The sequence below is a fragment of the Myotis daubentonii genome, chromosome 10 (genome assembly GCF_963259705.1).
Source record: "Myotis daubentonii chromosome 10, mMyoDau2.1, whole genome shotgun sequence".
Classification (NCBI taxonomy): Eukaryota; Metazoa; Chordata; class Mammalia; order Chiroptera; family Vespertilionidae; genus Myotis; species Myotis daubentonii.
In genome coordinates this window covers 67,943,887-67,966,515 of record NC_081849.1, presented here as the reverse complement: position 1 = coordinate 67,966,515, position 22,629 = coordinate 67,943,887, and the positions used below count along the sequence as shown (strand labels likewise).

Here is a 22,629-nt window from a genome sequence, read left to right as displayed (position 1 = left end):
TTTAATTCTTTATAGCAGCATGACTTAAGTTCTAGACTGGGAAAGATTTCTTTTTCATTAGACCTACTAGAGACCCAGTGCATAAATTCGTGCACAGGTGGAGTCTAGCTGGCCCACCCCGATCTGGGCCCGATCAGGGCTGGGCTGGCTGGGGGAAGGGGCCATGGGCGATTGGCCAGCGGACCCCACCTTTGATTGAGGTTGGGGGCCAATTGGGGGCAGGGCTGGCCATGGGGAGGGGCTGTGGGCAATGGGCCAGCCAGCCCCACCCCCAAATGGGGTGGGGAGTGCCAATCGGGCCAGTGGCATGGGGGAGGGGCCATGGGTTGTTGGCCTGCTGGCTCTGCCCCTGATCAGGGTTAGGGGGCTGATCAGGGTTGGGGGGCTGATCTGGGGTGGGCCAGGGTGGGGGGAGGGGCTGCAGGAGATTAGCTGGCTGGCCCCACCCCCTATTGGAGTAGGGGGAGATCAGGGGCAGGGTCGGCCAGGGGGAGGGGCTTCAGGCTGAACAGGGTAGTGGTCAGCTGGGGGAGGAGGAGCTGCAGGAGATTGGCCACCCAACCCCACCCCCTATTGGGGTGGGGGGGTGTGATCAGGGGCAGGCTGGCTAGGGAGAGGGGCTGCGGGCCTATCGTGGTGGGGCCGGCTGATTGGGGGCGGGGCTGGCTGGGGGGAATGGAGGGGGTGTTTGGCCAGCCCACTCTGCTCTTGATCAGGGTGGGAGAGTCCGATCAGGGGCAGGCCGGCAGAGGGGAGGGGCCATGAGCTTGGCCAGCCGGCCCCACACCCTGATCGGGCCAGTTCGCTGGCTATAGTGGGCATCATAGCAACTGGTCGTTAAGGTCGTTATGGCCGTTATGGTCACTGGCTTTTTATATACATACTGTAGATTGTTAGGTAATCCTGCTTTCTTTAGCAAGGGTTCAGTTATTGCAGAGAGCACCCGTCTACCTAAAAAGCTCCTTATAGAGAGAGAAGATGAGCCACTTTATGTCTTGTGTTTTATACAGAGAGGTTTATAGGATGAAGTATTAGAAACAGGTTTATTTGGATAATAAGACTAAGAATTACTTGGTCTTAATTTTAGCTTCCAGGGTAAATAATGAATGCCCCAACTAAGACACCACCAGTTCAGAGGGATCCTTCAAAAATCTGAAGGTGCTCAAAGCATACTGACTTAGTATCTTTCCATTTACAGTAACCAGGAGGGGGAAACGTATCCCCCTAAGACAGTGATAGCGAACCTATGACACGCGTGTCAGAGGTGACACACGAACTCATTTTTTTGGTTGATTTTTCTTTGTTAAATGGCATTTAAATATATAAAATAAATATCAAAAATATAAGTGTTTGTTTCACTATGGCTGCAAATATCAAAAAATTTCTATATGTGACACGGCACCAGAGTTAAGTTAGAGTTTTTCAAAATGCTGACACGCCAAGCTCAAAAGGTTCGCCATCACTGGCCTAAGATAATGAAGTGTAAGATGAGATTCTAGAAATCCTCTGCTGAGGATTAAGAGAAAACTTTACTCTTTTTGCATTAGGATATTCGTGGACACGTTGATCTAAGAGAAATATAAAGGAAATTTCTTTAATTCTTGAACTGAGATGGTCTAAATTATGTAAAGTAGGCACTGGGCTAAGGAATTGGAAGATGAGCCTAGCCAGCATAGCTCAGGGGTTGAGCACAGACCTATGGGCAAGTCATGGTCCGATTCCCACGCAGGGCACATGCCTGGGTTGTGGGCTCAATTACCAGTAGCGGACACGCAGGAGGCAGTCGATCAATGATTCTCTCCCATCAGTGATGTTTCTATCTCTCTCTTCCTCTCCCTTCCTCTATGAAATCAATGAAAATATATTTTAAAAAAAGAATTGGATGAGAAAATACATAGTCACCTCAAGTAAGGTCTGTATATTCAATCAATGACTCAGATTTTATAATGTTCATACAGAAATGCATCTCAGTTCATAGGTATGAGGGAAAAAGTTTTGACTGATGTACCTTTAATATTGCTTAACTAAATACCTTTTGTTTTGCTCTAAAGAAATAGTATGGTGCTCAGGGAACGTAGATGTTTGAATACTTATAACTGTACATGGATGAGTTTGTATATTTTATCCCATAGAAAACTCTACCATTTGGTAGAGAGGCACATTTTCATTTCAAACTATGTTTAACTATCACAAAAATTATAATTGCTGTTCATAACTTAAGCTTGAAAATCTATAGCTTGTGAAAATGTGCCAGGGTCCAACCCCAGCAGGTCCAGGGGTCCCCAAAGGTGTAGACGGAGTCGGCGAAGAATGAAGGAGACAGCGTTCAGTTGATCAGCAGCCTAGCCAGGATCTCCAGCCAGGATCTCCAGCCAAGTTCTGGTCTGGATCTCCAGAGAGGTTCTGCTGTTTATTGTCTTGTTACATCTGTATTTATACCAGTCGATTTTAATCCTGTCAATTTCTATTACAAAGGTTAGGGCGTTTCTTATCTCCATTCCAGGGAGTAAAGATTATGTAGCTTAAGCATGATTGTTTGTAGTTAAAGTGATTAACTACCGGCTGGCACTTAGTTAAGGAGTTTCATCCCCTCCCTAACTTCAGGGAAAAATCCCTACCTGGGGAAACAACCTTTCTCGGAGAGGTGACCTTGGTTAAAACACACAGCGCTAAGGGGAGCAAACATATTAAGAACAGTATGCTATATACGCCAGGTCCCTTGAAACTTATGCTGTGCAGATGTTTCTATCCTGCAGCGACTGTGTCAAGCAGCAAGGATGGACCGGCTTCCGGCAAAAATGGATTAATGCTTACTGTTGCTGACAAGTGCACGAAGAAAGAGAACAATTTATATTGTTTTTTAATGTTCAGGATAAAAAGAGGTAGAGTGAAGATCATATCAGGAAAAGAAATGTTATTTTCTGAAAATTTACTCTGAACATTCAGGAGATTTGTGTTTGGATTTATATGCATGCAATATTCTGTCAATCTTTTAACGTACTGTCAACGGTACACAGTATCTTTTTAGTTGGAGTTCATTTTTTGGTGTGTTTGAGCTGACAACTCAGTTTTTTGAAGTTAAAATCTAATATGCTTGCAACACTGTGGCTGTTTCGTTATATCCACCTCTTCTGGCTTATCTACCATGTTAAGTGGATTTTGAACTCTACCTAAAAAACCACTACTCGTTATATTTTTCTGCATATGTCAACAAAATTACTGATTACGGGTTTTTCTGAGTTATTTGGAGTGATCTGAGCTAAACTAAAAATGAGTGTTTTGTATTTGTATCAAATACATACATGAACATTGCTTTTTTACTTTTGTGGCTCAAAAGTAGCTGCATTTTTAAGTATTCGTGAAATACCTTGTTTTATTGAACTTCAAAGATGTTGCATTTTTTTATATAAATTGAAGGCAAGACCCCTCTGCCCAAAAAAAGGATTTAAATGCTCTTTTATTGTAGCACTCGCTTTATCGCTTTATTGCAGTGGTCTGGAACTGAACTCCCAATATCTCTGAGGCGTGCCTGTAAATACTTCTGTTATTAGAAAAATAATTTTGCTTTTTCTTTTTAACTTTTGATTATGGAAATGGTGTTTAATATTGCTACTATAAACAGCTGTTATTGTCTATTCATGGGCTATTTACGTATTACTCTTATTTCCTTTGCCAACTGTTCTCAGATGCTAGTAAGCTTATGTCTACACATTTCAGAAATGTCCCATTCTACACACTTAAGAAGGGAAACTGTGACAAAGCTAGGAAAAACATAGATTTTAAAATAGTTCTTTAATTGTGCTACGGCTGAGCCAACAGCCTCAGCGTCACCTGCAGACTTGTTGAACATGCATGTCCACTGAATCAGAATCTACAGTGTAACAGGATCCCCCAGAGATTTATGACTAATCATTTAAAAATAACGGTCCTATAAGTTTGTGAAAACTATCTCTATTGGCCACTACTGTAGGAATTTCCCTTCCCCCGCTCCCCTGTCCCATGCCACCCCATCCCTGCCACCAGCTCACATGTAGCAGTTTTCATAGCCAGGCAAGTAGAGACAGGGATCAGAGTAGAGTACCCAACTAAATGGACAGTTGGATCACTTGATTCTAAACTTTTTCCTGCAAATAATTTCTTGCTAAATGTGTTATCTTGCTGTGTTATTTATGTTTGCTGAGTTATTTAGAAATTAGAGGCCTGATGCACGAAATTCATGCAAGGGGCTTGGCCCTCACGTCCCCAGCTGCCTCAAGGCCCCCGAGGTCCCGCCCCCCGCCCACTGGTCATTCTGGAAGGTCATTCCGACGTCCGGTCTAATTAGCATATTAGCTCTTTATTATATAGGATATTCAGCTCTGGTTCTGGTTTAAAATGGAAGCACCCTGAACTCACCTTCTACCACAGACACACCAGATCTATAACTACATATGGAACAACTTTTTCCAAAACAAACAAACTAACTAAAAACTAGCTTACCAACTCCTACACATTGGGCAAACAAGCAAAAAAACACATTGAAGAGGGTAGGAGAGGCTGATACCCAATCTTGCCATAAATCCCACCCGTGGCATGGCAACACACATTCAGGAGGGGACTCAAAACCTGGAGCTTCTGCCTGAGGAATGAAAGGTTTGAACCCTGTATGAGACACCCCAACTTTTAAGACCTGTACCTGAAAGATGCGCTCCCGAAACATCTAGCCTTTAAAGCCAGTGGTTCTCATATCCATATGACCTACAAGACTATAGCAAACTGAAAAACAGCTTTTAAAGGGCTTCGCACTCAGACTCACTGAACTGAGGACCCAGCTCAAGGGGTCCAGGCTTTGTGTGAAAGAGGCTCATTTGTTAATCTTAAAGTGTTGGCCTGAGGGGCAGGCATCTAATTGAACATATAGTAGGTACCTGCTGGGATGCTTTCCAAGGATAGAAGCTAGAAGTCACCAACTTCTTTCTATCCCTGGATGGGCACCATTTACGATAAAAACTCTCAACAAATTGAGTATAATGGAAATATGCCTCAGCATAATAAAGTCACATATGGCAAGCTCACAGTTAACAACATGTCAATGGTGAAAAGCTGAAAGATTTTCCTCTAAGATCAGGAAAAAAGAAAAGGATGGCCAGTAGTATTAGGCAACAAAAAGAAATAAAGGATATCCACATTGAAAAGGAAGAAGTAAAACTGTCACTATTTATATAGATTACAAATATAGAGAGGGGGGAAAAATATATATATATATGTATATATATATACATGTATATATACATATATAAACACTAATAAAAGAGAAAAATGGTAATTGGCGTACGACGATACTCTTTTCATTGGCTAATCAGGGCTATATGCAAATTAACTGCCAACTAAGATTGGCAGTTAACTGTCAACAAGATGGTGGTTAATTTGCATATGTAGGCACAATGCAGGGAGGCGAAAGGGAAAGCAGGAAGAAGCCCCCTGCCACTGACAGTGATTGGAAACCCAGGGGGGAGCTAAGAGCTGGGGGGGCAGGGCAAAGGCGGCCCTGGGGCCGGCTTTGCCCTGCCCCCCAGCCATGATCAGAGAATCAGGTGCCTTTTCCGCCCTGGCCAGTGATAGCAGGAAGTAGGGGTGGAGCCAGCGATGGGAGCTGGGCACGGTCGAAGCTGGCAGTCCCAGGAGCTAGGGGCCCCTTGCCTGGGGCTAAAGCGAAGCCCACGATCGCGGGGCCGCTGCAGCTGCGGGTCCCCGCTGCCCGGGCCGGACGCCTAGGCCAGAGGCGTCAGGCCTGGGCAAGGGGCCGATCCTGCAATTGGAGGGTGATGGGGGTCAACGCCTGAGGGCTCCCAGTATGTGAGAGGGGGCAGGCTGGGCTGAGGGACACTCCCCCCACACACACACACACACCCAGTGCACGAATTTCGTGCACTGGGCCCCTAGTATGTATATAAAATCCTAAAGACTCCAAAAAACTGTTAGAATTAATAAATGAATTAAGTAAAGTTTCAAGATACAAAATTATTATACAAAAATCTGTTGCATTGCCCTGGCCAGTGTAATTCAGTTGAGCATTGTCTCTTGTATGAAAAGGTTGCTGGTTTAATTCCCAGTTCAGTACACATGCCCGGGATGCAGGGGGTGTGCAAGAGGAAGCCAATTTATGTTCTGCTCTCACATGGATGTTTTTCTTTCTCTCTCTAAAAAAAAAAATCAATAAAAATATTTTTTAAAAAAACATCTTTTGCATTTCTATATACTAATCACTATCAGAAAGAGAGAACGAAACCACAATCCCATTTACAATTGCATCAAAAAGAATAAAATATCTGGGAATAAATTTAACCAAGGAGGTGAAAGGATTATATACTGAATAGTGTAAGATATTAATGAAGGAAAGTGAATATGACACAAATAAATGGAAAGATATTCCATTATCACCGTAGAATTTATATTGATAAAATAGCCGTACTACCCAACGCTGTCTACAGATTCAAAGCAATCCCTATCAAAAGTCCAACAGCACTTTTCACAGAAACTCAACCAGGTTACTATGAAATGAACAAGTTGGTATGTGGGTTTAACTACTGATACCATTAATTGTAATAATCATTTATGGTCAACTAGTTTAATTTACTGTCATATTTTAGAAATATTTATAAGCAAAAACTCTCAATGTTCAGTGTGTATTAACAGTAGGACTCACTTCTAAACATTAAAGCAACATGTTTGACTCAGGTTTTTATGCAGAAGTAGGTTTGCAATAATGAGTATGAAAAACACAGCTTATTCTTGTATTATTATTTATTCTTGAAATATATATTTTTTTCATATAAGAACTGTGAACCTACTTTTTCCACCTCTGTATACACTGAGTAAGATATTTACCATTTATGAAAATGTGTTTAAGCTACTGAAACAGGAATCAGAATTTTTTTTTCTGTAAAAGACGAGATAGAAAATATTTTAGACTTCGCAGCTCATATGGGCTCCAAGGCAGTTGTTACTACTCACCTGAGACAATATTTTTCCATATATAAATTCTTGTTCAGATTAAAACTGATTCAAACACCCCCAAAGACCACATGGCTACCTTACATACCCTGGGAAGACATCTTGGTCTGATAAATGTTTCATGGGATAGATTGGTGTTTGTCAAACTTTAATTGGCATTGAATCCCCTGGGGATCTTGTTAGAATGCAGATTCTGGGGATTTTGAAGATGGCGGTATAGGTAAACACCAGAGATTGCTGCCTCGCACAACCACTTCAAAAATACAACTGAAAGATGGAATGGACATCACCCAGAACCACAGGAAGGCTGGCTGAGGGGAAATTCTTCAACTAGAAGGAAAGAGAACAGCATACCGAGACTCAGAGGAGGCGCAGTGCGGAAAATACAAAGGTGCGGAGGTGCGTGCGGAGTAGGCTGGCGGCTGAGGGCATGGTTGTCGTTTTCAATTGGGAGGGAGTCTCAGGCTCTGAGCTCCAGTTCTGGGCGAGACTCTAGGGACCCAGACTCAAACGGGAGAAGCGGGACTGTCTGGCATCGGTCGGAACTCGAGGGCAGCTTTCTCTCCGAGGTTTGCAGTGGTTGCTGAGACTCTGAGAGGCAGAGCCTCTGGGGACGGGACTGAGAGCAGCCATAACTGCTCCCTCTGCCCGCCCTGTTGATCCCGTGCGACCCACCCCACCCAAGCCCTGCACAGAGGCATTTGCCGGATAGCCTCAGGCAAAGGCTAGATTAGCACCTCCCCAGAGGACAGAAGTTTTCCCACTGCAGACACAGCTGATTCTCACAGCCAGTTGGCCTGGAGGTCAAATCCCCCCCAGTAATACTGACAACAATCAAGGCTTAACTACAGCAAGACTGCGCACAAAGACCACTAGGGGGTGCACCAAGAAAGCATAAAAAATGCGGAGACAAAGAAACAGGACAAAATTGTCAATGGAGGATAAAGAGGTCAGAACCACACTTTTAAGGTCTTTCAATAATTTTCTAGAAACTGCTGATAAACTTAATGAGATCTACAAGAAATCTAATGAGACCCTCGATGTTGTGATAAAGAACCAACTAGAAATTAAGCATACACTGACTGAAATAAAGAATATTATACAGACTCCCAACAGCAGACCAGAGGAGCGCAAGAATCAAGTCAAAGATTTGAAATGCGAAAAAGCAAAAAACACCCAACCGGAAAAGCAAAATGAAAAAAAGAATCCGAGAATACGAAGATAGTGTAAGGAGCCTCTGGGACAGCTTCAAGCGTCCCAACATCAGAATTATAGGGGTGCCAGAAGATGAGAGAGAGCAAGATATTGAAAACCTATTTGAAGAAATAATGACAGAAAACTTCCCCCACCTGGTGAAAGAAATAGACTTACAAGTCCAGGAAGCACAGAGAACCCCAAACAAAAGGAATCCAAAGAGGACCACACCAAGACACATCATAATTAAAATGCCAAGAGCAAAAGACAAAAAGAGAATCTTAAAAGCAGCAAGAGAAAGAAACCGAGTTACATACAAGGGAGTACCCATACGACTGTCAGCTGATTTCGCAACAGAAACTTTGCAGGCCAGAGGGGGTGGCAATAAATATTCAAAGTGATGAATACCAAGAACCTACAACCAAGATTACTTTATCCAGCAAAGCTATCATTCAGAATTGAAGGTCAGATAAAGAGCTTCACAGATAAGGAAAAGCTAAAGGAGTTCATCACCACCAAACCAGTATTACATGAAATGCTGAAAGGTATCCTTTAAGAAGAGGAAGAAGAAGAAAAAGGTAAAGATACAAATTATGAACAACAAATATGCATCTATCAACAAGTGAATCTAAGAATCAAGTGAATAAATAATCTGATGAACAGAATGAACTGGTGATTATAATAGAATCAAGGACATAGAAAGGGAATGGACTGACTATTCTTGGGAGGGAAAGGGGTGTGGGAGATTCGGGAAGAGACTGGACAAAAATGGTGCACCTATGGATGAGGACAGTGGGTGGGGAGTGAGGGTGGAGGGTGGAGTGGGAACTGGGAGGAGGGAAGCTATGGGGGGGAAAAAAAGAGGAACAAATGTAATAATCTGAACAATAAAGATTTAATTTAAAAAAAATGCAGATTCTGTAGGTCTTGGATGGGGACTGAAATTCTGCATTTCTCACGAGCTCCCAGGTGGTCCTACTGCTGCTGCTCTGCAGACAGGAGCACAAAATTGAGCTCTAACCTATTTTCTATAACTGCCTGCATTTGTGAGATTGATCAACCAAATATTTGTTCCTCTGTTTACTCATTGGCAAATAGTGATAACAACACCTGCTTTAAAGGCCTCAAAGTGCTATTGTAAATATAAAATAAAATGTTATGGAATGATTTGATAAAATTTTAAAATATTCTGTTCATATGTTATGTAGATTCAATGGTTCTCTCAATGGGTATTTTTAATCGTCTTTCCCATGACACAGTTAACCATCTTTTAAAACTTCATTTGATTTTGCACATAATTCTGGTCTTCTAATAACTCACTAATCCATAGAAATTATTTAAGTAAGGGTTTGGAAGAGTTAGGTATGAAAATAGAGAAACAGAATCAATTAAAAAGTTGTACTTATTTTTAGTGTTTAGTCAAGATGCTGTAAAGTGCCATGAAATTTTATAACTGAAAGAGATTTTAACCTCATTTTGTCAAAGAGTAAATGAAGATTCAGGGGGAAAAAAGAGAGATAATTGTCCTAGGGCACGTGTTAGTAGTCAAGGACTAGGTTATATAGCCCTGGCCGGTGTGGGTCAGTTGGTTGGCTTTCATTCCATGCATCAAAAGGTTGTGGATTCAATTCTAAGTCAAGGCACATCCCCAGTAGAGTGCAGCAAATCTCACGCCTGTGTTTCTTTCTCTCTCCCTCTCCCTTTCTCTCTCTCTAAAAATCAATAAAATATCTTTAAAATTTCTTCTTCTTCTTCTTCTTCTTCTTCTTCTTCTTCTTCTTCTTCTTCTTCTTCTTCTTCTCCTCCTCCTCCTCCTCCTCCTCCTCCTCCTCCTCCTCCTCCTCCTTCTTCTTAAGAATACCCTTGAACATTTCATGTAATACTAATTTGGTGCTGATGGTGATGAACTCTTTTACCTTTTTCTTGTCTGCGAAGCTCTTAATTTGACCTTCAATTCTAAATGCTAGTTTTGCTGGGTAACTTCGATTGTAGGTTCTTGGTATTCATCACTTTGAATATTTATTGCCACCCCCTCTGGCCTGCAAAGTTTCTGTTGAGAAATCAGCTGACAGCTGTATGGGTACTCCCTTGTAGGTAACTAACTGCTTTTCTCTTGCTGCTTTTATGAGTCTCTCTTTGTCTTTAACCTTTGGCATTTTAATTATGATCTATCGTGGTGTGGGTCTCTTTGTTCCTATTGTTCGGGACTCTGAATTTCCTGGACTTGTACTAGTAAGTCTAATAAGAAAAAATAAAAAGATTTAAAAAAATAAACACAGACAAACTAGGTTGTACAAAAATTCAAGATGAAAGCACAATGACTAATTTTTGAGATTAAAAATAATCTGCACATAGAAGTGTTTTAAAGAGGTAGGGTAAAGATGAAGACGTAAAGACATTAATTTTAAAAAAAAGATTGAATACCCACTCCAGGGAATTCCCTAGGTTTTACTTGTAGTTTGTCAATATTCCACCAGATGGCAGAATAAATCCAATGTTAAATACAGTGGCTGAGAAGGGAGAAAAATGGTCGTGACTATTTCCCATCCCTCCCCTTTGCCCACCATGCCCCAGGTCTTCACCACCCTATTGCCCATGTCCATGGGCTATGCATATATCATCTATCTCTCTCTCTATCTATCTATCATCTCTATTTCCCTTCCTATCTCTAAAAAAAATCAACAAAACATATTAAGAAAAAAGAAAAGAGAAGGCCTAAGACAGATCCCATAGTTCAGAGGAGGAGAATGAGGACTTGGGAAGAACTGCTAGAGACAAAAAAGGAGGAAACGCAGTAACACATAGGAGACAGGAGAGGAGATGCTTTCACAAACCGGAAATTACATATTTCCTAGCTGTCACAAAATTCATCTGTGGTTATGTTTTGGGTCACTTAGCAAGAATTTGATGCTAATAAAGCGGAAAAATGTAATTTTGGAGGGCATAACTCCCCATTCCTGAAGTGTGGCTTGTACACAGTGACTTCCCCCCAAAAGTATACAATAGAAAAGAGGGAAAGGTAGAGCGTAACTTTATAATGGTGGGGAATCTTGATGAACACCACCTCAGTCAGGTGATCACAGTCAACATCAACAGTCATGAATCATATAAATAGGAAGTACCATTGATATGCTGTAATGAAAATGAAATTTACGGCCTTCCTCCATAAATCTACAACCCCAGTCTAATCGTGAGAAAAATCATCAGACAAATCCCAGCTGAGGGACATTCCATGAAATACCTGAACAGTAAGTAATTCTCAAAAACAGGCAGGGCCATCAAAAAGAAAAAAAACCTGAGAAACTGTCCCAGCAAAAAAGAGTTTAAAAAGACATGATGACTAAATGCAATGTAGTGTCCTAGATGGGATCCCAAGTCTTTTGGAAAGGACATTAGGTCAGAACTGAATAAATTATGGACTTAGTCAATATTACCATACCAATATCAGTTCATCAATTATGAAAATGCACCATACTCACTGAGATGTGAATAAGGAAAACTGGTGCAGAGGTGGGTACATGCAAATTCTCTGTGCTATCTGCTGAATTGTTCTGTAAGTCTAAGACTATTTTAAAAATACAGTCTATCAATTTAAAATTTTAACTTTTCTAAGATGTCACTTATAATACCATTGAAAATGTAAAGTACATAGTAGAAATTTAACAAAGTTACTTATGACATTTGTTCTACTGGAAGATGTTTTAAAAAACTAAAATATATCAAAATATACCATGAACAAGAAGTCCAGAGACTCAATATTGTAGGGATATCGATTCTTCCCAAATTGATCAATACTTTGATCAGTGTCCATTAACACCCCAAATATTATCTTTGTGGAATTTGAAAAGTTAAGTCAAAAAAGCGTAAATTGAAGTACAAAGCATAGGTAAGATAGTCTTAAGGAAGATCTAAATCTGCGAATAATTACCCTATAAAGTATCAGGAAGCATTATAAAGCTATAGTAATTAAGATAATCTGGTGTTGATTAAGGATGAACCACCTGAACAGTCCCTCTCCTCCATTCCCCAACAGAAAGTCCACACAAATTTGCTGTCCAGGAGTTTGTGTCCAAGAAGTGAGGGAATCAAAACTTTTCTTCTATGATGCTAAGATAACAAATTTATGGATTACTGGGGACATTCATTTTGTCTTCTTTCACATCACATATAGTTATGAAGCTATATATGAAATATGTCAATAAGAGCTTGATCTTTTATCAATTTGTGATAATTTTTTTCAAGGCTGAAACTATGGCTCTTTGTTTTCACGTGGAAGTCATCACTAGCTTTTTGTTTAATGCAAAAAAAAAAAGAAGAAGAAGAACTGCCCTCCCACCCCCAACACACACACACACACACACACACACACACACACACACACACACACACACAAAACAAACAAACAAACAAACAAACAAAAAACCAAAAAAAAAAAAAAACAACCAAAAAACCTTGGCTTAAAGGAAACCCATCTGTCACCAGGAGCCTGGTTGAACGATCCATATTTTTAGAAGAGAAATACAGTACAGAATTCTTTAGAGAGCATTTTTTAAAGAAGTTGGGGGGGGCAAGAAGTTTTAAAGCTACTTTGGGGGGCTTATTTCCCAGGCTCAAGTATTAGTCTGGCATTGTGAACATGTAACAGCAAAATTTAGTCTTCATGAGTCCCCATCAATCACCTTCAGCTAGATGTGACATTTTTTGAGTTGCATTAAAATAATAAATTCATTAATAAGATGTCTATAAGGACAAATATGTATTGAGGAAAAAAACAGAAATTTATCCTCTATTAGAAAAAGTGTTGGAAGGAGATTATTAAGATTGGAAATAACAATCTGAGATAATGGAATACTTTCTGAACATTATTATGACAGGAAACTTGCTTGTATTTTGATGGTATTTTTCTCCAGGGAAAAGTTAGAAATGCTTTTCTGAACACATAATACATTGAAGAGCCTCTTCTAGTTACATATATTTACGTTGGATATAAATTCTATTTTGTGACTGCTCTATGGAAGCTAAAGGGAGAAAAACCCTGGAGACATCGAGCTAGGACATGTTTTCAAGTTCATTAAAAGTGAACTCTCCATCTGGAATCAGCCTGTTGCTTCTTTTGTATCTTGCCTCAGGAAACAACACAATAAAATAAAACCACTCCCTTCCTGCAATCTCCATGAACTCTACCGTGTAAATGAACTCGATCTCCTTTCTCAGATTACAGTAGTCCCCCTTTTCCTTCTGAAGTTGAAATCATTCACCTTTTCACTTAAAGGAAGCACTTGGCAACTTCTCTTTGGCATGTCTGAATTGCCAGCATCGGTACTCTTGTGCTTTGGGGCCATTATTAAGTAAAAGAAGGATATGTGAGCACTGAGATACCACAACAGTCAATCTAATCACCAAGACAGCAGCTAAGTGACTAATGGGCGGGAGCCTGGAGACGCTGGGCAAGGGGATGAATCACTTCCAGATCGGATGAGAGGGATGATGGGAGATTTCTTCACTGCTCCGGGCCTGCAATTTCAAAGCTATGTGTTGTTTATTTCTGGAATTGTCCATTTAATATTTTCAGACCATGCTTGACCAAGTGTAACTGAAACCATGGAAACAAAGCCACAGATAAGCAAGAACTACTGTATAAAGAGACTTTCTTTATCAATAGTATTGAAAATTGCTAATGGTCATTTTATTACTGTAATGGAACACAAAGTACTAACTTTTCTTAAAGCATATTTTTGTGAATTTTAAACTCTATCAAGTAATGACTTAAATTTGGTCTCTGCTCTCATTCCAGTATGGAGAAAATAAAACAAGACTAGAGACAGGAAAAGAAAAGGGCTTCACAAACAAATTTGGCATTACTTTGGCTTTAGAATCTTTTTTTCTTTAAGTATATTTTTATTGATTTCAGAGAGGGAGAGGGAGAGATAGAAACATCAATGATAAGACAGAATCATTGATTGGCTGCCTCCTGCATGCCCCACCCTAGGAATGGAGCACACCTGACTGGGAATCCGCTGTGACCTCCTGGTTCACAGGTCCATGCTCAACCACTGAGCCACACCAGCCAGGTTGTCTTTAGAATCTTATGAAGATCTAGGAGGATATTGATGGGTATGACTGAAATAGTGAGAATCAATTTAAAGAACATGCATTAGACTGTAACATACACCTGGAACTGTGTGTAGTAAGTTTCGTACATTTTAAAAAGAAAGAAAGAAAAAAGAAATTGCTGCCTTAAAGTGGCTTATGTCTATCTATAAGATGAAACTGAAAGCAACCAGCAACACTAGCTATTGTAGCACCCACTCTAAAGCCAAGCATCATATTAGGTGTTAGGAAACGCAGATAAGTAAGCAGTAATAGCTCAAATTTAATAAATAAGCGCTAATGTGCCAGTCCTTTGCTAACCACTTTTGATGGATTATCTCATTTAACCTTCACAACAATTGTACAACAAGCAGAGTTTTCCAATGGGTAAATTAAGACAAAGGTTAAACTGGCCCAAGGTCAAATAACTTAAAGGAATTGTAGTGGAGACAAGATTTGAACCAAAGTAATTTAACTTTAGTACCAACAGATGTAATCATCATACTGCTTCCGAAAATTCTTGACTCTGGAGAACACACAGCTTTTGTGGAGGCGGTAACCCCTTGGACAGATAATGAGAAGAGAATACATTGAGAGCATCCCAAGAACTATTAACATTGCGGCAGGATAGTGAGCGCCCACCAAGCCTGCACGTCAGAGAAGCTTCCCAGAGAAAGTCACATTGGCCTTGAAGGATGAACAGGATTTCTCAGAACTTGGGGGCCGAGCATCCCAAGAGTAATAAAGTAAAATCACTAAGGACTGGAGTGATTACGGTAAACATTTGGGAAAGGAAGGGTTTCATGCCAAACTTAGAGAAAATATGTAAGATTAAGATTAAAGTGCAATAGGAGATGTTTGGAGGCGGGCACACGCCAATGACACATGGCGTTGCCTCTACTTGGAATGCTGCTCTGCCCGTTTCTGCCTATCCAGTTCCTATTCGTCTGCCAGGACTAGACTCCTGTTAATTCCTCTGAAGTTTCCCAAGCTTATCTATCTGGTCAGTGGGCACATTATTTAATCTTTCTGAGTATGAGGAACTTCACCCTAACACCTGCTTCAAAGGCTAGTCATAAAGATTAGGAGTAAGTGTATTTGTTAAGTTTCCTGGCACACAGTAGGTGCTTAATATTTATGAGATGCAAAAAGCCAGGACGGGCTTGGGGTTTTGAAGGAGGTTGAATCCTCTAGGGTTTTGAACTCAAGGGCCCATCTGTGAGGGTTTCTGAACCTCCTCACTGACATTTGCCTTAAATCATCCGTGGGCAAACTACAGCCCGCGGGCCGGATCCGGCCCGTTTGAAATGAATAAAACTAAAAAAAAAAAAAAAAAAAAAGACTGTACCCTTTTATGTAATGATGTTTACTTTGAATTTATATTAGTTCACACAAACACTCCATCCATGCTTTTGTTCCGGCCCTCCGGTCCAGTTTAAGAACCCATTGTGGCCCTCGAGTCAAAAAGTTTGCCCACCCCTGCCTTAAATCCTACCTACTTCTCTAGAAATCTTGAAGCTGAAAGAGGTCTTTTGGCTTAACATATTAAATTTCATGTGCCTTGTACATGTTTGTTAGTTGTCTCTCTCCCCCATACACCTTAAGCTTCTTCAAGGCAGACAAGCTCGTAGCTCTGTTCTGTACACTGTTTTATACTCAGCAAAATGCTGGGCAAAGGGTGTGCAACCAATACTTAATTGTTCAATGAGTCAATGATGGGTGCTTTACAACCATGTGTTATATCATTAAATAATGTTCTCCTGGCCCCTCTTGGTTAGACTCTAGCTTTAAGTTCCTAGGACATAAATGTAAAATAGAGTAAGGCAGAGAATTTGCTTTCTATTCAAAAAAGTGCAAAAGCTAAGGTGTCCTAAGAGTGATGATGACATTAACATGGAGCGCCATCAGGTGGTTGCCCGTTAGACAATGCGTTTACGAATTAGTGAATACAAAAAGTCTAAAAAAAATTAGACTCCTCGATATAACAAGGTTAAGAAAAATGAACTACAGCAGAAAAAAAAAATTATCCCCACCCTACAAAAGCTTTCAAAAAATGCCAATTGTGGGATTCCTTAGTGTCTCCAAATGAATTTATTCACAAGGTAGGGTATTTTTAACGTCTCTCAGAAACTTCGAGAGGAGAGTGGGTACCTGTCGAGACCACAGAATGGTCAGTGGAGAGAACTATTGCCCGGGATCTCACTGCCGGGGAAAGAAGGGCCCGGGTGCGATCCACGTGGACTGGCCCGATCGCACGCTCGGCCTTAGATTGGTCGAGCCTGTCCCGGCTGCGGGCGGCGGGGGCGGGGGCGGGGAGGCGGAAGCGCGCTCTTTCAAACTTGCAATCCTGACGTCGATGCACTTCCGGCGTCGCCATGGCGGCTAACGCTACCACTAACCCGTCGCAGCTGCTGCCTCTAGGTAATGGTGGTCCTGCGGGAAACGGGGGCGAGGAGCTGAAGCTTAGGGTTGGGGGCCACGGGGCCGCGGGCCGAGGCGGCCCCGGCCGAGGGTTAGGAAAATGCGTCCCCCTCGCGGCTTGTCTCCAGGCTCGGTGTCTCCGCGGTCCCAGGCCGCCCGCCTCTGGAGCGCGCAGGGCCTTTTAGGCCCGAACCCCAGGGTCCCCGGGAAGGCCCGCGCCGGGTAAATGCGTCGCCCGCCTTCTTCGCCGCGAGCAGCCCCACTCCTCAGCCTGGCGCTGAGACGCTCCCCAGACAGACCCTGTCCCTGATCTGGCCGCTTATGGAGAGAAGCACTGGGCTCTGGAATGAGCCTTAACCGAGGGAACTGGAAACTCGCCCTATGTGTCTTCATTCATTCATTCATTCATTCATTCATTCATTCATTCAACAAGCAGTTGTGGAGCATCCGCGCACCACCCCGTGGCTGGGCACGATTGGACACATTGAAATCACGGCCATTGCTGCCTTTAGCACACAAGCCAGCGGCGGAGAGAGGATACAGGACAGTGAACCTCATACCAGACAGCGTCCGGCGGCTGATTGATGTGCGAGCTGCCACGCAGAGGACGGGCCAGAGTTAGGGTGAGGGGGGCAGCGGCCAGGAGGCTCTGGTGAAGGCAGTGGTGCCTCTCGCCCTAATATTTAGTAGCCGAGAGTGATTGAGTTAGTGGGTGTGGCTGTGACTGAAGTTTTTTTCTGCATTTGGCAATCTTTTCAAGAAATTACTTTTCTTTTAAGAAAATTTGTTTTATTTCAGAGGGGAAGGGAGAGGGGGAGAGAGATAGAAACATCAATGATGAGAGAGAATCATTGGCTGCCTTTTGCACGCCCCCAACCGGGGATGGACCCGGAAACCCGGGCATGTGCCCTTGACTGGAATCGAACCTGGGACCCTTCAGCCCGCAGTCGGACGCTCTATCCACTGAGCCAGACCAGCTAGGGCAAGAAATTACTTTGCAATAACAAACTATTTTTAAGTTATCTTTATTGTTGAAAGTATTACAGATGTCGCTCCCTCCCCCCTATATTGACTCCCCACCACCCCCCTCGGCTCCCCCCCAGGCCTTCACCACACTACTGTCTGTGTCCAGGGGTTATGCATATATGCATATAAGTTCTTTGATTAATCTCCCTCAACCCCCACCCCCACCCCCAATCTTCTTTCTGAGATTCTCAGTCTGTTCCATGCTTCTATGTCTCTGGACCTATTTTGTTCATCAGTGTATTTTGCTCATTAGATTCCACATATGAATGAGATCATGTGGTACTTGTCTTTCTCTCACTGACTGACTTGGCTTAGCCTACTGCTCTCCAGGTCCCTCCAGGCGTGACAAACTGAATACTCAGCATATGCCACGCACTGTCCCTTGAGGACCCAGTGATAAGGAAATACAACCTGTTTCTGGTCTCATGTGCTGAGAGTCCAGAAAGGAGTTCCTATGTTAAGCAATCACATATATATATATATGCCTAAGCAACCGACCGACCATTGGACCATCTGACCAGTAGCTATGTCACGCACTGACCACCAGGGGGCAGATGCTAAACGCAGGAGCTGCTGAGCTGTGGTGACTTGGCAGCTGTGGTTCTCAGGTGACCCACCTGGAACCAGAGAGGAGGGAGCCTGATTACGGGTTGCCTGAGAACTGCCCTCTCACAATCTGGGATCCCTTGGGGGATGTCGGAGAGCCAGTTTTGGCCCAATCCCCGCAGGCCAGGCTGAGGGACCCCACCAGTGCACAAATCCATGCACTGGGCCTCTAGTCTAATATAAAACCACAACCATGATAAATTGCTACAAAATTGAGGTGAGTAGAGAGCAGAGGAAACTTTAATGTAATATAGTGATTGAACAGAGGTATGTGGTATAAAACCTGACGTTTTTGAATGAATACTTTTCCTAGTTTATCTTTCATCATATGCAAGTAATAAGTACCAATAGGCACCCAAATATTTGTTGGAGTGATCAATTGGTAAATAATCTTTTTCTTCTTTCTTAAAAAATACCTAGAGCTTGTGGACAAGTGTATAGGATCAAGAATTCACATTGTGATGAAGAGTGATAAGGAAATTGTTGGCACGCTTCTAGGATTTGATGACTTTGTCAGTATCCTTTTAAAAAATGGTGGTATGAGTTTTTCCTCAATATTTAAGAACGGAAGTAGCTATAGACAGTCTACTTGCTGATAACTATAAGAAAAATCAATGCATTCTCAGGGAAGCTGTAATAGTATTTTAAGTGGATGTGTAACTGAAAGAAGATAAAGTTCCTACCAATCACAAGCTTTTTGAATTCAAGCTACTGTGTTAAATGTTACCATTGACACTGAATAAAGGCAGAAAGCCAGAGTAAATTTTACTTTATTTCCTTAACACCAAATTTCAGATATGGTACTGGAAGATGTCACTGAGTTGTAAGTAGTGTTAAAAATTAAAGAATTGGGGTGGGGGTGGGGGGAGAATCTCTCTTTAAGGCAGTTTTAGTGCTGTTGAGTCAGTAAAATGATGTATGAGAAAACATTGCCTGTTGGAATTACTTTAAAGATAGAAATTTTATCAACTGACACAATGCTAGTAAATTTGGATCTGAGGGTTGTTACCTAATGAAATGTTACTAAATTGCTAGGAAATTAGTGGAGACTGATTTAGTGGACGTTATCTTTAAGATAAAAGATACTAAAATAGGGCTCAGGTCAAATCAAGGAATTGATAGAGCATTTAATGTAATTTATGTATAATATAAAATGTAAATGATGGCTCAATTATATTAACATAAAGATCGCAAACCAGTATCTGCTTTCAAAATTGAAATGACTGTGGATTGGTTTAATGGATAGGAATCAGTACTAAGTAATAGTAACAGAGTGAAGATAGTAAACCTTTTATTTCATATTTGATCTCCTTGGCAAATTTCAGCTTCTTTATTATAAAGATCAGCCCCCTAGTCGGTGTGGGCCTTAGGCCAGTCAGTCTACAGTGTCGCCTTTGGGGAAGATAGTACATCATCCAGGAGATAGCCTGTGTCTCTGAAAACGGTTGATACAATTTCTGACCTCATGTTCATTTATATACAATAATAACTTTTAGGGGTCAAAATGTTGGCTTTGATTATCTCTGTTTATCTTGACTCTTTTTTTAATGTATTCGTTTAGTGAAATCACACCAGAAGGAAGAAGGATCACTAAATTAGACCAGATCTTGCTAAATGGAAATAATATAACAATGGTAAGACAGTAAAGCTGTTTTATTTCGATGTTAGACCATTTTTTGTGGGGAAGGGATTACAGAGCTACCTTGCTTGTCTAAGTGTTCATGGCCCAGTGGTGCTTTAGATGGGATAGGGATGCTCTGGTGGTCAGGGCTTGAAAGCTGAGCTATTGATGATGACATTAGGCCTGAAGATGAGTTTGCTGTACTTTTTAATAATTTATGTTACTAAGGATTATTGTTGAGGCACTAAGTATTAATTGCTGATGGTGGAATTGTGATGGGGCCATGGAGAAAATGGGAATGTGAGGGAGGGGCAGAGGCAAAAGTGGCTTTGGTCAAGGAGAGCTCTCAGTAGGTGTTTTTAAATGATGGTAGTGGTGGTGTTATTCAACTTTTTTCTCTTTTGCAGCTGGTTCCTGGAGGAGAAGGACCTGAAGTATGAATGGATTTCCTTGACTTACGCTAGATTCTGTTTTGTCTTATAATGACAACAAAATATAATTATTTTTAAACTTTTCACTGTCTGGATTCTGTGAAGCCAAGTTTCCCGTTAAAGGGGAATGCTTTGAAGAGGCATTGTAAATGCCATTTTTTAAGTTAATCATGTTTGTCTTGGGGAAAAAACAACATTGAAGACTAAAATAAAGGTGGTTTTGGTTAATTGTCATTTTATTTATTATACTGCAATAGCCATTGGAACAAAGCTTGTGATTGTTTTGTCAGTTGCTCTCTTGTCATTTTACATCTGCTTCCTTATTTACATGACCACTTGGTTCTCAAAAACTGTTCCAAACAAAATGGTGAACTTTGGATTTTGAACAGGTGCATTTAACCTGAAATTATTCAATTTAGTTCAAACTGTGGTGCTTTGAAATGAGGATTTTTCTACTGCACTCAAGTTTCAGTAACTTCTCTTAAAAACAAACAAGCAAAATAGACAGGTAATCTGTGCACATTGTAGAAATGCACACAAATGAAAAGGGAAACATCATACTTTGCTTTCTGTCCTGTTAGGCTTTCTCAGTACACATTTTATATTTACAAAAACATGTTGGCCCTGATGACGCTGTTTTGTGACCTCCATTGAAGAGTTTTTAAAAATTTAAGTGGTAAATGTCTTTCCATGTCATATTTCAGCAACATTACTGTGTGCACAGTATTTCTTTAAATGGGTTTACCATAATTTATTTAGCCTATTCTTATTATTGGCCACAGTAGTCTAACTAAATCTTTATACATTTTTATTTTTCTTAGAAGAAATTCAGAAGTGTATATTGTCAAAAGGTATATATTGTCATGTTGCTAACAAAATGTTTTTCAGGGGTTTTTCATACTTTATATACCACCGTTGGCTATGTTCTCTCTTCTCTGTCATTGTGATAGGCAAAACTTGGTATGTTTAAAATTTTCTTTACTAATTTTGTATTTTGTGGATTATGTCTATGAGGCTTTTGCCATTGAGATGCTTGTTTCTTACTAATTTGTAAGAATTCTTAATAGTTCCTCTTAGTCATGTATTTTGCAGGTAAATTCCCCAGTTTGTAGTTTGCCTGTTAGGGGTACATTTTTTGACAAATAAAAAAATATTTTATGTAGTTATATGTTGGTCTTGTCCTTTATGGTTTTTGTCTATGGTATACATGATTAGAAAGACCTCCTTTGCTGATATGTTTTCTTGGTACTTTATATTTTCTTTTTAAGTCTTGAATCTATCTTCAGTTTTAATGTTTCCACATGAGAAAAGGACCAACTTTATTTTCTAAAAGCAAAGCACTGATCTGTGGTACTTTTTTTTTTTTAATTTTCATGGTGTACATACTCCTGCCGAGGCTGATTTCAAGCTGCCCAGGGTTTAACATCTGGCTTGCAAACTTCCCCAAGTTTAACAGTTGGTTCTCAGGAGCCACTGCTTCCCACCTTTGTTGGAGGAATGCTTTCCCTCCTGTTGCTTCTTTCCTTTTGGAGGGAGGTTAACTGATGTAATATCATCCTCTTACCACCCTTTACTCTCTATCTGCGGTGGTCATGCTCAGCTCTTTCTTTTTTCCTTCCAGGAGTTCGTTGCCTGCAGGGAGCACATGCTCTTGGTTCCGACATGCTCTGAGTGTCAGAGCAGCCTGACCTCACTTAGGGAGGCCTGCAGTTACCTTGTCTGTGGCCAGGTGGCCCAGTGACTTCTGGGGTTCAGTAATAGGAAGTTCACTTGTCTACAGATAAACTGTCTCTTAATCTAGTCTTTAACAGTAATAAAGATGAGGGTATGATTCTCCCATCTGCTTACACTTTTACAAAATTCAAGTAGGTACTGTGACGTATAGGGATCTGGATAAAGCCATGAAGTCGGGGGTGTCCAGCATGCCAGTGGTTTTGTGATACATTTGAATAATTTGGGAGTTCCAGACTAACAAGTTAACTGCAGCCCACAGATGAAAGCTACATTGTCTAGCATCTGTCAATAAAAATGATATTTCAACCCGTCTTTACCATTTTGCCTTTTTTCTCAATTGGTTCGGACCTCAATCTTGGAAGAGGGTTGCTGATTATTGGTCAGTCAAGTCTCTGCTGTACTAATACTTCCTTTCTCTCCCTGACAGCTTCCTGTCACCCCCGTGCATCTGTCCTCCAGGCCATGAGCGCATTCGAGTGATTTATTTAAAACGCAGAATATAGTCATGTGACA

General features: G+C 41.2%; 1 protein-coding gene across 1 annotated transcript; it reads left to right on the top strand.

Annotated features, from left to right (window-relative positions):
- The first annotated feature begins 16,583 nt into the window (after nucleotides 1-16,583).
- LSM5 (LSM5 homolog, U6 small nuclear RNA and mRNA degradation associated) lies at nucleotides 16,584-20,610 on the top strand. Its single transcript, XM_059712702.1, has 5 exons — nucleotides 16,584-16,698; nucleotides 18,751-18,846; nucleotides 19,126-19,153; nucleotides 19,892-19,964; nucleotides 20,359-20,610. Exons 1-5 carry the CDS (start codon nucleotides 16,653-16,655, stop codon nucleotides 20,389-20,391), a joined length of 276 nt encoding a protein of 91 aa, XP_059568685.1. The 5' UTR covers nucleotides 16,584-16,652; the 3' UTR covers nucleotides 20,392-20,610.
- The last annotated feature ends 2,019 nt before the right edge of the window (nucleotides 20,611-22,629 follow it).

Coding starts and splice junctions, on each gene's coding strand:
- LSM5 (XM_059712702.1), top strand. CDS start 16,653: ATGGCGGCTAACGCTACCACTAACCCGTCGCAGCTGCTGCCTCTAG. Junction 19,154..19,891: donor CTGGAAGATGTCACTGAGTT/GTAAGTAGTGTT, acceptor GTATTCGTTTAG/TGAAATCACACCAGAAGGAA. Junction 19,965..20,358: donor ATGGAAATAATATAACAATG/GTAAGACAGTAA, acceptor TCTCTTTTGCAG/CTGGTTCCTGGAGGAGAAGG.